Below are 15,979 nucleotides of genomic sequence, written 5' to 3'. Positions count from 1 at the left end.
TACCTGAATATACCACAAAAGATATGGTCAATGACCACCTTCCAAGAGTTCAAGAAACACTTGGAAGCACACAAAGAAAATCACAAAATGTCACTGCTTTGACAACCATGGCTATTCAGCTAAGCCTTACTCAAAGCACACACTCTGAAAGTTATGATTCCATAGTTCCTTCTACTAAGCAAAGCAATTGCTATTTCTATAGGTACTACTACTACTTATTTTGGCATCTGTCTTAAGCATACTATATTTTTCTGTTTGTATCTATACCCATCATGCAACTATTTGTCCATTTTATATTTTTATTACATCTGATGTCAATGTAGCTACTGTATATTTTACAAATGTTTACTCTTAAAGCTCATCAACACTGTTACTTTTTAAATTCTGCCATCTGGCCTTCATGGTATCTGAAAAGTGTCTTCAGACCAGTGTACTTATCTGGTTAACATACATCTATAGCTATCTCTCTCTAATACAGGTGTGTGTGTGTGTGTGTATATAATTATACATATATAATATTACTATATATATATACACACACACACACACACACACACACACACACACACACACACACACACACACACACATTTTATATTAGATATCCAAGTACACACCATTTTATACATGAAGATTAAAAGTACCTGAGACCACCTATCTGACTTAGAAACAAAATTAATTAAATGTAGGTTCTTTCAAGGAAAAGATGAATGAGGGGTTCAGGAATGAATTGTCCAACCACAGATCTAGACTGGTCGAAAGACGTTATAAGGAAGTGAACATTGATAGAGTTACATAAGTGGTACGTAATCTTAGGACGTCCAGGGCACGTCCATATTTTTCAGAGAGAGGCCACAACTTAGAATTTAGTCAACCTACAAGGACTATTGAGTTGAGTATACCAATATATTATACAAGTGATTTTCAGGATTTAAAAGTCATTATAGAAAAACGTTGGGAGACACTTCTTTTGGACAATCACATTAGTAGGACAATAGGTAATAGACCTAAGTTTTTATATAAGAACAAAAGGAATTTGAAGCAGTTGCTATGTCACCATCCGATGAATGTATTTGATGCACTGTCTAATGCTTCTAGTTATAATACTATACCATGTGGTCATTGTAATCAATGTGAATACATTGACACATGTAATGTTTTTAAACAACCAGTGACTGGTCGAGAATTTTTCTTTCAAACTAGGACAAACTGTTTAAGTACCAACGTGGTATACCTTGCCAAATGCCAACTATGTCCGGTATTCTACATTGGTAAAACTAGTAGGCAGTTTAGAGAACGCATAAGAGAACACATTTATCATATGCGTATAGGCTCTGAGCACAATGCATTAGCCAAGCATTGTAAATTAATGGGTACTACACACACCTTTGGTTTCTGTGTTATGCAGGCTATTAAGCCTAACATTAGAGGTGGTGACATAGACAACTATACCCAGGAATGCGAACTGCGTTGGATTGTTCGTTGTAGAGCAGATCAGTTTCCTGGGTTGAATGACAAGGTTAATTTACAACCCATTTTTAAGAAAAGGAGATTACCCAGACCCAAACAGTAATGGTACTGTGTTTTTAGAATTTTACAAGTAGTTTTATCAAGCTTCTTGTTTTATGATTTTTATATTTGCATTTTTTGATTTATATATTTTTGTATATATTGTTTAACAGGTGACCTATACATTCACCTTAAGTTTCTAACAGACTAGATAAATGTAATTGGTTGCAGTTGTTGATTAGTTTATTTATTAATATATTTATATTCTTTCATATACTTGTCTGAATACTACATATTTGTAAGTGTCCTATGTATTCTATCGCTTTAACAGTTAATAGAGAGTATTGACGTCAATTATTTCAATCACTTACCATTGTTGTTTAAGATCAATTTTGTATGTACATTTTGAAGCCTGAAGAAGCCTGATGGTGAAAGCGCTTACTTTCTGTTTGAATAAAGAAGTGATACCTATTTTTATTTTGAGTTATTGAGATCTATGGACTGTGACATTGTTCGTAGTTAACGTTTGCTGGATGCTCTCATACTGCCCTTCCTGTTTCTGTCTGAGTTGGAGTCTATATACTTATTATTATTTTATTGCAGGAATGTATCTCCCTTTGTGGTTATTCTTTTTATCATTGTTGTGGTTCATTTTTTTATATATATATATATATATATATATATATATATATATATATATATATATACATACATACACACACACACACACACACACACACACACACACACACACACACATTTTATATTAGATATCCAAGTACACACCATTTTATACATGAAGATTAAAGTACCTGAGACCACCTATCTGACTTAGAAACAAAATTAAGACAGTCTTGTAGTATAACCAAACCACAGAAATTATTTAACTCAATCATAAAATAGTGTGAAACGGTCTCTACTAGTAGATCTCTCTGGATTCCTCTAACAGTAACAATTTCTAGTTTCTCCTTACAGTTTTTTTTTTTTTTTTTTTTTTTTTTTACAGTGGATAATTTTCTCTCTCCCAAAACCACTGCTGTGGACACCAAATCCCTTTCCATAAAGGGAAATGCTCCCTGACAGGGCTTCTATAAACAGGAACAAGCCCATAAAAAACTTCTCAATCGAGCAATTTGCCTCTCCTTAACCCCTCTTACATGCTGGTACTCTTCTCCTCAAGCACTCAGATCTTCAACACATTTAATTACTCCAACCAATAAATCCTATGGAGAAGCTCTACACTCCTCCACTACAGTGAGACTCTCGCTCTCCCTTCCTTTACTGTTTTGTGAAACTACCAAAATCCTTCCATTTAAAATACTAGCCAAAGCTCATTTTTTACAGATAACAGCCTCTACCACTGCCGCCTACCTCCAGGTTAGACCACTGCCACTTCAATTTTTTTTCTATGCTTTGTCTTGCACCTCTCACTTACTCTCTTCCTTTTAATTCCTCTGCTCAAGCTACTTCTTTCTCGTCTATGTTTTTGTTTGAATAATAATAACAACAACAACCAGTAATGATTTTCTCAGCCCTCCTGACATAACTACATTCAACAGCTCATTGCACAAGACTACTGTCACTGACACACTCTGATATCTTTGTATTCCAAAAGAAATAAAGTGGTAACTATCTGAAATGTCATAACCAGCTACGAGTCCCAAAATAGAGACAGAACGATTGAGAAATTGGACTTATATATACCAAGTTCAAGATGGCCATTTCTCAGAATATTACCTTTTCTCTGAGGTATAACTACCTTACAGTTAATATATACAAGTCTAGGAGCCCCCCCCCCCACTGCAAAACAGTAGTTTAAAGGATAAGCCACAATTTCAAGATTCACTGTATTTTCAATCTTTTCCTTTTTTTCAGCTTATCTGCACTTGGCATTTCAAGTGCCAACATTTCAATAGGATGCTGATAAAACTTGAGAAACTTACTTAATTTAAAGAAAGATCACTCTCTTTATAATGGATCCTTTCTAACACTGCTTTAAATTTTGGGTTACCTAAATGTATATACATATACAAACTATAGAATATAGATATACACAGACAAACATATACATATATAAACTCATTTTGTCATCATGGTGATAGTGTGGTAGGACAGTGCAGAACCCTAAAAACTGAAAGTAATACCCAAACATTCAGCTTGATGGAAAAACAGAATTATTCTTTAAACACCATACTGAATATTAACCAGGCTATGATAAAAATGCAGAAGGAGAACTTACGAGGGTTTCAAGACAGCACATGGGACTGAGTTACCCAACACATCACCTGTTACTGCACAGACATAGCGATCCTGTCTATTAATGAGCTTTACTCGATCCAACGTCTCATCGACCAGCTTAAACTTCACAGACAAGAGATCCTTCATTTTCAGGGGTTTCCCACTCATTGGACAGTACACTGCCTTATCCTGGGGAAATAAAGCAGTCAGTATTAAAATCATGGGAAGACAATGTAGCCCCACCCCCATATGTTTAACAAACATTTACATCAGAAAAAACAGTAAAATGTAGCAAATGAAGATGCATGCCTCCTAGTACTAAGGAATGCAAGTAATATTTCAAACATGTTTCACATAGGATCATAGGTAGGTACTATGCTATTGGCCCTAGGGCCTATATAAGCCTAGCCAAAGGTACCCTGGCTTTCGCCACTCAAGAAAATTATCTTCCTGGGCCACTGTCGAGCAGAGCCACAGAAGTTATCCCTGGGGTGAATTTCCTATCTCCCATCCAATCATCAAGATTTTTCTTGAACAGTGCTAATGAGGAGCTTTGTTTGATATAGATAGGAAGTTTGTTCCAGAGTATGGGAAGTCTCTGGGACAGGAATCTATCCCTCCAGCATATTCTGTTTATTGTGGAGATGAGGTTTAGGTCCCTAGAGTGTGTAGCTCGTAGGGATTGGGATTTCTTTAAGTGGAGCATGTCTAAAAGCTCTGGGTTTGATATAGCTTTGTGTGTTAGGCAGAGATCGCCTCTGAGTAGGCGATATGCAATGGAGTAAAGCTGGAGATTTTTGAGACAGTCTGTATAAGGCATCTCTTTGAGGCCGGTAATCCTCTTTGTGAGGTATTTCTGTGGCCTTTCCAGTTGTTGTAGATGTCTTGTGAGGTACATACCAAAAGGGGCATTGTACTCTATAATGGGTCTAATGAGTGACGAGTAGAGGGGAACAATGACCTTTTTTTCCTGGATGAGAAACCTTTTGTGATGAGGTGTGCCACATAGAAGGATTTCCTGACTACTGTGGCGATGTGATTATCAAAGGAGAGACTACTGTCCACCTGTGTCCCAAGATCTCTTATCACACTTTTGGTGTTAAGTAGACTACCACCTATGTGGTAGTTCATGGGTACTGAGTTTTTACCAAAAGGAATGACAATACACTTTTTGGCACTGAGCTTGAGGCCATGGCTTTGACACCAGGCATCTGTCTCAGCAAGGCCCTTTTGTAGGATGTCCACATCTTTTGGAGTTTTGATTACGGCTCCTAGTTTGCAGTCATCTGTGAACTTCGTTAGCCAAAGACCTTCTGTGTTGGCCAGTACTTCAGAGAAGTAGATACCAAACAGGAGAGGACCCAGGACTGAACCCTGTGGTACTTCACTTGTCACTGGTCTGAAGATGGATTTGGAGTCTGCTACTTTCACAGTGTGGGTTCTGTCAGTGAGACAGTTGGCAACCCATCTTGTGACATAGGGATTTATACCTAGTTTAGTGATTTTATCTATAATTCCAGAGTGGGGGATGGTGTCAAATGCCTTGGCGAGATCTAGATAGGCTGTGTGAATCACCTTACCCTCATCTACGGCTTTGGTGACTGCTTCAAAGAAGTCTATCAGGTTTAGGAGACATGATCTGCCTTCTACAAACCCGAACTGGGTGGGGTCCTGAGTTTGGAGATTACCAATGTCATTGTTTATAAGTTCCATGATGATACGCTCCATAGCCTTGCAGACCAGGCTCGTTAGGCTAATTGGGCGGTAGTTTCCGGGGTCTGTGGTGGCTCCCCCTTTGTGCAGTGGGATAACTGTCACTGTGCGCCATTCAGTGGGCACATAGCCTGAGGTGAGGCTATGACTGAACATGGTACTTAGGTGGGGTGCCAGTTCGTTCTGTAGTTCATGTAGAACACAGTCTGGGATGTTGTCAGGTCCCATGGATGCTGTGTTCTTGGCTTTGGATAGTGTGTTTTTTACCTGTGCAGCTGTGATTACAGGAACTTTGCATTCTTCTGGTATAGAGATGGGCCCTTAGGGGATGACAGAGGGGTAAAGTAAGCACTGAACCTATCTGCCAGGATGTTGGCAATATCCATTGGCTCTGTATATTTAGTGCCATTGTGCTGTAACTCAGAGCAGAGCTGAGTGTTGCCATTGAGATTCTTGACATAGCTATAGAATGCTTTGTGGTTGTCTTTAGAGTCAGTGGCAATTTTGTTTTCATAACTAGCTTTGGAGGATTTTATGAGGGATCTCAGCTTCTTACTGAAGCTGACCAGGGAGTTTCTCCAATCATGGGATTTTACTCTTTTTTGCAACAGTTTCTTTCTTCTGTTGTAGAGTTTGTTTATGGCAGGGGACCACCAGATTGGCTTCCTTTTTTTGGTGGATAGCATCTTGGTTCTGTTAGGGATTGCATGATCCATTCTCTCATGTAAGTGCTTATAAAGTGCATTTGTGTAGGATTCAGCAGTCATACCTCTATTGTCAGTCAGCATGGGTGTCGTGAAGTTTGCCACTTCTGTCTTAAGAAGCGTGAAATTGGCTTTGGAGAAATTTTTTACTGTGGTTTCCCTAATGTGGGGTGGGGGAGGGATGTGGATGTCTAGGGTGATCAGCTTATGGTCGGATTTGACCAACGAGGAACTGACCTCTGGTGTGGAGCACCGGTTGCCCATGTTGGTAATAACCAGGTCTAGGATATTGTTGCCCCTGGTGGGGGTGTGGATAAGTTGATCCATGGCATTGGAATGTATGAATTCCAGAAAACATTGAGCACAAGAGTTGGTACACAAGTAATTTTCCCAGTTAATGGTAGGGTAGTTGAAATCACCCATTATTAGGGTGTTAGGTTGTACCCTAATATTTTCCAGTGTATTAAGAAATGAGTGGGAATCCTGGGGCATGGTGGGGGATCTGTAGCAAGCTACAATTTGGATTGCGGTCTTGCCCAGAGTTAGTTGCACTTGGATAATCTCGGATGCATTATGCTGAGCAACTAGCCTGGAGGTGTGGATATCCTTAATGAATATGGATACTCCTCCACATTTAGTGTTTCGGTCCAGGTTAGGTGGCCGAAAGGTGTGGTATGAATTATAGCCTGGTAATGCAGGGGTACTCTCTGGAGCCTTGAACCAGGTCTCTGTCACTGCACAGATGGCGATATTCTTCATTTTAAGGAGTGCCTCGAGAGAGTGCATTTTGAGGTTTAGACTTCTAGCATCGAGTAGCAATACCCTCAGATTCTTCTTGCCTGTACCTGTTACGGTGGTGAATTTGTCATTTGAACCTTGCCTAAAAAAGGCACTACAGGGGTGGCTAGAGCCTTAACCAGTATCTGGAATCCCAGGGGTGACAAGTGCAGGCCATCTCTGGCAAAGCATCGTGGCTTGTCGATCATGTCATCCCAGGCAGACAGATACTGGATCCCCTTAGAATGACACCAGAAGCTTAGCCAATTGTTGAAGTCAATCATTTTGTCCTTGTACTGTGGCATCATTCTGGGTGATAGCAGGATGCTACTCAAGGCTACGGTCATACCTGCCTGGGCTACAAGATCGGACAGCTCCTCCATGTCCCTTTTCATGTAGTTCAAGGAGGTATGTCTCAGGTCATTCACACCAACATGGACAATGACAAAGTCATATTTGTACTTGTTGTGGAGTGACCTGAGTGCATGTGTTATGTGGCAGATCCTGGCACCCGACAGGCAGCTGACAGTAACTTTCTCCTTGTTTAACCTGGTGAGTGGAACATCATTGTGCCTGACTATAGAGTCACCTATGACTAGAGTGTTGGGTACGTTGTTATGCCTTATGGGCTGTGGTCGAGTGGCACACTGAGTTTGTGGGCTATGTGTCATTTGGGTTGTGTTGGGGGGTGGAGGTTGCTTGTGTTTCTGCTTTGGAGGTCCCTGTTGCTTGGGCAGGTTTTTACTGACAGCCTCCGCAAATCTAGGTGTGTGTTTTGTGTTTCTATGTGTGTGTTTTGGTGGTGTATGTTTTGAGGGACTATGTGCTGAGTGTGGTGTGGTGCAAGTGTTTATCTTCTCCTCTTGACTATCTAGTCCAGTCTTGGGTGAAGAGAGCTTTGCTTCCAAGTTTGGCTATATAAGTGCATCTCTCACAGGTTGTAGTGTTGGGTGGTAGGAGGAGAGGGTTGTCTGTGTACATGAGGCAATGACTGCATTGCTCCAAGATGCCCAAATTCATCAGGTAGACAGGAGAAAACACCGGGAGCTGACCCTTAGACATGCCTGGATAGGTGCTTATTTGTTAAGTACTAGAAACTCTTTTCCTCTAAACAGTGAGGAAAGTTGAGTGCTGTAGTAATTTGTAGCTTATTTAGTGCTTACAATAAGTTCTGAACAAGTGCTGAAACAAAAAACTGTCTAGTTCTAAGAAACAAAATTAAGCTAGAAGGCTTTCTTTCAACACAGAAAGGCTTGGGCCCTAGAAGCCAACAAATAGTCCTGGACACAGCAAATCTATATCCAGGCCAGACTACCCACAGGAAAGGCAGGAAACAAGCTTAGAAAAGTAGTAGTACAGAAACAGATCTGTTTCTAAAAAATATAAATCAGAAACGTAGGACTCTAAAACAGCACTGGTACATGATGTTGACTTAGGAATTCCAAAAGATGAAACATAAAAATTCCTAAAATTATACAAGTATATATTACATGGTGAATACTCTTACACGTTTACCTTCATTAGAACTGGGATGTGTGGTCCATATCCTTTATGCTAGTTCCATCCTTAATTAAAGCAAATGCTCTGGATATTTTTTGTTCTGTTTTTTTTTTTTTTTTTTTTTAATTGGGGAATGACTGCATTAATGAACAGACAAACAGATACATGAATGTGCAGCCCCAGCAGTTTACTCAATGGTGTCAGGAAAGGAGCACTGACACATTCGTTCTTAGATCATGACTCAACTCTCACACACTGACCTTTGAAAAAAGCTGAAATATGTATATACACACACAGACAGACATATACATCTAAAATTCAAACTACACATTTGCTATTAACCTATATTATAACAACAGTATTAGGTATACTATGATAATACAAAATCTCCAAAGAGCACAACATTCAGATCATTTTTCAAGTAAACACTACATAATTTACAGTATACAAGGATGAGACACAACCTGGTCACTGAATAACATATACACCACATCAGAATTTGCAGGTTGCACACTTGCCAGCAAGATCAGAAGGCTCTGGATTCTCTTCCAATACCACTTCTTGGATTCATGTTCCAATACTGATGCTACATTGTAGGTCTCTGTACTGCTACATTTTTGAAGTACCATCTGTCTGCTGAGATGTTAACATGATGTCCATTCTAAGTTGATTTTAACTAATGTAGCTGTTACAGATATCATAACACTTAAAGAAAATAGAGCACCATTGTTTTCCATTTCGGGCCTTGTTAAACAGCCCACAGCCCAAATGCAGCCAACACAATTAACTAGCAGCAATCAAAAATAAATAAAATGTTATTTTCAGAAAATCATATTGATATCTGCACTTCCAATCTTAATTCAAAATTATAAGAAAAATATTTTACATACTACAGTAGAAAAAGAACACAATCTATACTATTTTTTTTGAGGGGGTAGCTACTCTGTACTACTACACTCGTAACACCTCCAAGATTAAAACTGCCATTATTTCATGACATATCACACCATGTCTCTACAGTCCAAGGTGACCCAACAACACACACTATAACTAAAACAAAGGTGCAAGTGCAGAGAAAGTCCAAAACAACATTCTAAAGTTTACTTCTTTGCAAATTGCATTAAACAATACAGTAAACATTTAGAATGGGACAACAGTTAGGATATGGCATTATTTGCCATCTTGAACAGTGCACAGAGTGGTGAACTGCACTCAACTGTTCCCAAAAAGTCATCTGAAATTAAATGCTTGTAAAACACCTGGAAAGGGAACACAGTAATCCACATTTGCAGCAATTAGCACAAGACAGTACCTACAAAGAGTCAGCGTTTCAGACTGGATTAAAAGAGGAAGCGTAACTCAAACAAAAGAACAAGAAAAAGTTTTAAAAATAAGGAAAGTGCAGTTGACACAGACAATCACCATAACATATTCCTGAATAGTACAGAAGACTACCACAACATTCCTTTCACAGGAGTATTTGTCTTGTTAATCCAGCCCCATTCGGCAAGCAGCTAAAGCAGTTAGCCTCTGCAACAGACCATATGCCCCCTCAATAATTTGACACTAGGACACGGGATAGCTCTGTCTGTGAGTGGTGACAAATTTGTCTTCTGAAATAGTTGTCAGATCTGTTATCTGCTAGAAAGATAAAATCAGATATTTTGTTAAGGGAGGTTTGAAGAAATATGTGTTTGTGAGGAATCTGAAACAGTGATTGGAAGAGCATACTCTAGCTTTAATAATAACATATGCATGCACATACAATTACAATTATGCTCTATTCCATCCTCATTATTAAGAAGAATTAATGCAAACAAGTTTGCATTTTGTTTCTGATTTTACATCTCTACATACACACACACACACACAATTTGCATACATTTATATATAATTGCATATATATATATATATATATATATATATATATATATATATATATATATATATATACACATACACACACACACACACACACACACACACACACATACGTGTGTCTACTTTGATTCACTGAAAACTCATTTCACTGAATATCAATTCACCCTCAAAAAATCACTGAAAACTCATTTCACGGACTCACATTTCACTGAATGTAAGTACAGTTGGGCAAACAAAACGTATATGGCCTTTTCCCCACTGTAGTGCGATCCTGCAGTTAATATAGTTGGGGGGGGGGGGGCATAGTCTCCACCTACTTAGCTTTTATATTTATGAATCTCACTTCACTGAAAGTCAACAGGGCGGCCACGATGGTGCAGCGGTTAGCGTTGCCGCCTCACAGCAAGAGGTTCTCCGGTTCGATTCACGGCTGGGGTGTCTTCTGTGCGGAGTCTGCATGTCCTCCCTGTGATTGCGTGGGTTTCCTCTGGGTGCTTCGGTTTCCTCCCACATCCCAAAGACATGCAGTAGGTGGATTGGACACTCTAAATTGGCCCTAGGTGTGAGTGCGTGCCTCCTGTGGAAGGTTGGGTGGTGGGCTGGCAACTCGACACCGTAAAACTTCACTGCCAATCATGAGCAGACAGATGATCCACTGTGGCGACCCCTAACTGGGAAAAGCCGAAAGAAGAAGAAGATTCCACTGAAAGTCAACAATATAAAACCAAAAGTAGGCAGGGTGCTACACCCCCTCACACACCCCTAACTATATATACTAAATCCAGGATCACACTACAGTGGGGAAAAGGGCATATATGTTTTATGAGCCCAACAGTACTTACATTCAGTGAAATGTGTTTTCAGTGATTTGAGCTTTCAGCGATTTGGTGCTTGCAGTGACTCAAAGTAGACCCACACACACACACACAAACAGACAGAGACACGCATAGACACACACAACCACAGACACAAGCACAGACACACACAACCACAGACACACATATATGTATATATGTGTGTGTGTGTGTGTGTGTGTGTGTGTGTGTGTGTGTGTGTGTGTGTGTGTGTGTGTGTGTTTATCTAGATATAGACAGGAGGAGCACAGGGAGACCTTGGGTACCTTTCAAGAACAATTTAAGGCAGACTTGGAAAAGACTGGGGCATCCAAAGGCAAGGCAGGCTGAAAATGTTAACAGAACCACTTTCTTTGAAAACTCCTCTTTACCAAATTAGTCAGTGGCTAACATATTTACATCATAAAGACAGGCTATTTGTGTTAGGTGACATTAGTCAACATGACCGAATCACCCACAGCCATATTTTACACTGTTGAGTGGCTAGCCCTGCCACAGTGTGCAGTCTGTGATCTCCTATCTTGAGGATATTGTACGTCATAGTAGATGCCCAAACTAGTTAGTCTATATAACTCACCCCCTATAGGGCACCATACAGAGTCTGTGCTGCTGCCCACAGCTCCAGTCATTGGTGGATTTGAAATGGAAATGCCTAGCATGATTTTCAGGGGTGGGAGGAGTCCACAGAGACACAGGGAGAACAAGCAAACTCCAAACAGGCATTGGCCGAAGGTCAGGATCGAACCTTGTACCTTGTGCAAGATTTGGAACAGACAGGAAGAAGGTAAGAGGAAACAAGGGCATCCAGCAATGAGGTGGCTGGACTGTGTGAGAGAAGATGTCTGACAGTCATGTAGGAGTGTAGCACTGAATTGAGAGAAACGGCAACAGTTAACATGATACCCCAACCCCATATTAAAAAAAAAATGGGAAAAAGGGGGGTTGATGATAATGACTGTGTTAGGAGCTTACCTTAAATGCATTCATTGCTGCAGTCCTGACATTTGGGATTCCTTTCTGCAGGTAGCCTGACTAATCAGCTTTACTTTCAATACTCTATCTTCACCTGTGGGCCTCAGCTGAATTCATCCCACTATTACAAAAGGACATCTGTGGTATAACAGGTATATTACCAGGCACCATCTTCAGGTCTTTCTTACCCAGGCCCTGGTCAAATAAGAGGGCTCTAGCACTAAAACCCTAGTGGACCAAATAATACCATACTCCACATCTATGCCAGAGCCCCCAGTCTCCCTCTCTGATATGAATGATCAGGTAAAAACAAAGAAGTGAGAGGGAAGGTAAAGGAACAATGAGTAGACATCTTAATCCAGAGTGCCTAAAATTGGGGAAAAAAACTGGAAAGTAGGCAAAGAAACTGTATTATAAAGAACTTCTACACTTATGGTAAGTACTTAACACATCATACTATTCACCACTGCTTTCCTGACTTTTTGGAAGATTCCCAAAGCATGCAGGTAGATGCTGGAGGGGACCATGCATGGGATAAAGCATTGAGGAGCTGCCTCTGTCCATTAGTAGTGGTGGTGGTAACTGTCCTGGGGTAAATCTGCTGTTTTCCATCTACAGATCGAAGATGCACTTGAATATGGACAAGGATGAACTTTGTTTACATGGATTGGGAGTCTGTTCCACAGCAGTGGTATCCTTTATGAAGTATACCTGTCCCTCCAAACTGTTCTGGTGATGCTGCAGAAGAGGTTTAGATCCTTAAACAGAGTATTTCTGATGACATTTGACTTGCTGATGTGCAGTAAATCTATTAGTAATGGGTCAGAGAATACCTTGTATGCCAGGCACAGATCACCTCTTAGAAGTTTGCAAGATATATAATATAGTGATATCTCTATGAATTGGTCCATGTAGGACAAATTATTGTTTAGGCCTTCTATCCTTTTAGTAATTTATCTCTGTGGGTGTTCTAGTTGTTGCATGTATCTGGACAGATGCATCCCAAGGAGGGCATTGCATTTGATGAGTGGCCTAAAGAGGGCAGAGTAAAGGGGAGGCAGTGACGTCCCTAGATCAAGACAGGATCCTTTTATTTATTAGCTGTGCAATATAGACGGATGTTCTTACAACAGATACATGTCAGTCAAACGTTAGGTGACTGTCCACATAAGTTCCCAGATCCAGAACAACTGGGTGAACTCTTAGGGGTGTACTGTCAATGCTGTAGGTCTCTGGGGTAGATGACTTACCAAAGGACACAATAATGTTTTTTGACATTTAGTTTCAGTCCATGCTTCTGGCTCCAGTTATTTGAGACAAACCTTCCTGCAGGATGACTAAGTCATTTGGGGATTCAAGACTGCTCCTAGCTCGAGTCATCTACAAACTTAGCCAGCTAGAGCCCTTTGGTATTAACATTTACTTCAGAAAAGTAGATACGAAACAGGAGAGGTCCTAGCACAGAATCCACTGGTGACTGGTCTCTTTGTTGGGGTAACTTCCCCTATTTTGATTATCTGTTATTATTATTATTGATTATCTAATGTTTTCCTATTTTTTAAAACAAATAATGCTAAGCACATTCCAACTCACTCTGAAGGAAGTGAGACATTTGGAAGCATGAGGTGAGAGGATTGGGGTGGCCTTAGGAGTGCAAAGGCAGGGGGCAGCCTGGAAGTGTTGCAGCTGCTCCCATGGGGGTCATAGCCGTGAACACCTCCAAGCTTCTTTGGCTTTGCTTGCCATTCTTTTCTGAACTTCCTTTTTTTTTTTAATTTACCTCACTTGTTCTTTTCTTGCTCAGAATGTCAGTATGTAAAGGCCAAGATTTTGCGGGGTACTTTTTGATGAATAGGAGCTTGGGCTTGAAAAAGCTGCTTGACAAACAGCATGGCTTTGCCCTTGTCTGCCAACCTCTTGAATACTCCATCAGGAGGGGGATCCAAAGAGGGTGCATTAATAAGCTTCATCTTTAAATACTCTGAAAGGGATTGAATCCTAAACTAAGCATGTCTCCAAATCACAGACACTGTGGCTACTACTATACATGATGCATTCCCAACATTATATCCACAGTTACTGGAGTGCTTGGCTACCTGAACAGAAAGATCATACAACTTGACAATCTCCTGTTTCAAAACTTTGTCCGGTATCCCTTATGTACAGTCAAAATGTGGCAAACACGACCAACAAGTAAAACAATATGAAAACTCCAACCAGCAGAGTACACTGAGCCAAAAGGTTTATTCAAACTATAGCACAACCACTATTCATAAATGCTTTCATCTCCACACAAGAGACTTCATTAGATGTAATACCCATACTCCCACCTCTTCCTTTTATATACACTGTGTCAAAATCACCTTTCAGTTAACCAATTAACATAATTTCCCCTTCTTTTCTTAAAAAACTCACTTTGACCCTTATAAAAAACATGAACACATTTTAAAACATTCATATCAAAACATTTTTTACGAAAAAAATGTTTTTATACACACTAAAATGCAAACGTTACACATTAAGTCAGTACATCTGCTTTCTCTTTTAATATAGACAATATGGAAACTTGGTCATTGAGACTTGGGTTTTATGTTGCATTTAATCTTATCTGCCATATTAGTTCCTTCTTCATAAGAAGTCCTTGCCAGTCTCCACCCTGGGGTTAATAGTCATTCTTTCCAAAATAGCAAAAGTGAAACATTTCAAATTATTACATACACGGGAGTGTCTAAATAGAGCATTAGAATCTTTTTTCTGTCAATGTTGTACAAGTGTTCATAAATTCTTGCTCTCAATGCCCTCTCAGTTTTACCTATATAGAAGGCAGTACAATTCTTGCACTTCACTAATTAAACTATTTTATTAGTACCACAATTTCCGTACACAAAATTGACCTTGCTCCTCAGTGCATTAGCCAACACAATACTATTTTCTTTTGCTAGGCGTCCGCACTGCTTACAACTACCACAAGCAACAGTTCCCTTGTTGCTTTCCTCACCACCCCTTCCTTCGAATAACTGTTTAAAATTCTTCCCTATCTTGTGACAGAAAATAGGTTTCTGTCCTACAATTTCAAAGATCTCATTAGACTTTCAGCTTTTCCCGGTTAGGGGTTGCCATGGAGGAACTCCGGTCCGCTCATGATTGGCAGTGGATTTTTACGGTGCCGAGTTGCCAGCCCGACGCCCAACCTTCAACGAAGGCACGCCCGTTCACGCTTGCACATACCTGCATGTCTTTAACATCATTCGACCACAGGGAGGACATGCAGACTCCACACATAAGGCGCTCCGACCGAGAACTGAACAGGAGAACCTCTTGCTGTGAGGCAACAACGTTAACTGCTGCATCTCACTACTAACCTTAAAATCATTCCAGTTCTTTCTTACAATTTCTTTAACATTGTTAGAATGTTCGCTATGTTCCAAAAAAATAATGCTTTTTGAAATTGTGTTGTTTGTGAAATTTCTTTTGTCTTTACCATTTACATACCCAACAAAGGGTGAAATTTCTTCCCCCACCCTTCGTACACTTCCATAATTTGTCTGCCATTTTTAATGGATAACCGCTATCTAATAGCATGTCCTTTAAATTTTCAAGCTCCTTCCATAAATCCTCATGCTCTGATGTCATCGTAGTTATTCTAAGTGCCTGGACTTTTACCAAACTTCTTTTCTGAGCTTGTGAATGGTTACTAGAATAATGCAAATATGCATTAAAAAAAAGTTTCCTTACTGAAAATACTGGATTTGAATCCTGTATTGGTGTGGGATATACAGGTGTCTAAATAACAAATCCCTATCTGATTATAGGTGTAAGTGAACCTGAAAT

General features: G+C 39.9%; 1 protein-coding gene across 2 annotated transcripts in view; it reads right to left on the bottom strand.

Moving 5' to 3' along the window:
- The window catches only part of LOC122811530 (nitric oxide synthase interacting protein), a 344,453-nt gene that overhangs the window by 150,348 nt on the left and 178,126 nt on the right, over positions 1-15,979 (bottom strand). For both annotated transcript variants that reach the window (XM_044083424.1, XM_044083422.1), the window contains one exon: positions 3,749-3,936. In XM_044083424.1, coding sequence (XP_043939359.1) covers positions 3,749-3,936 — 188 coding nt within the window. The remainder of the gene's footprint in view (positions 1-3,748; positions 3,937-15,979) is intronic.

This window comes from Protopterus annectens, chromosome 9.part0 (assembly GCF_019279795.1).
Source record: "Protopterus annectens isolate FY-2018-M chromosome 9.part0, PAN1.0, whole genome shotgun sequence".
NCBI classification, from domain to species: Eukaryota; Metazoa; Chordata; order Ceratodontiformes; family Protopteridae; genus Protopterus; species Protopterus annectens.
This window is presented reverse-complemented; position numbering and strand designations above follow the sequence as displayed.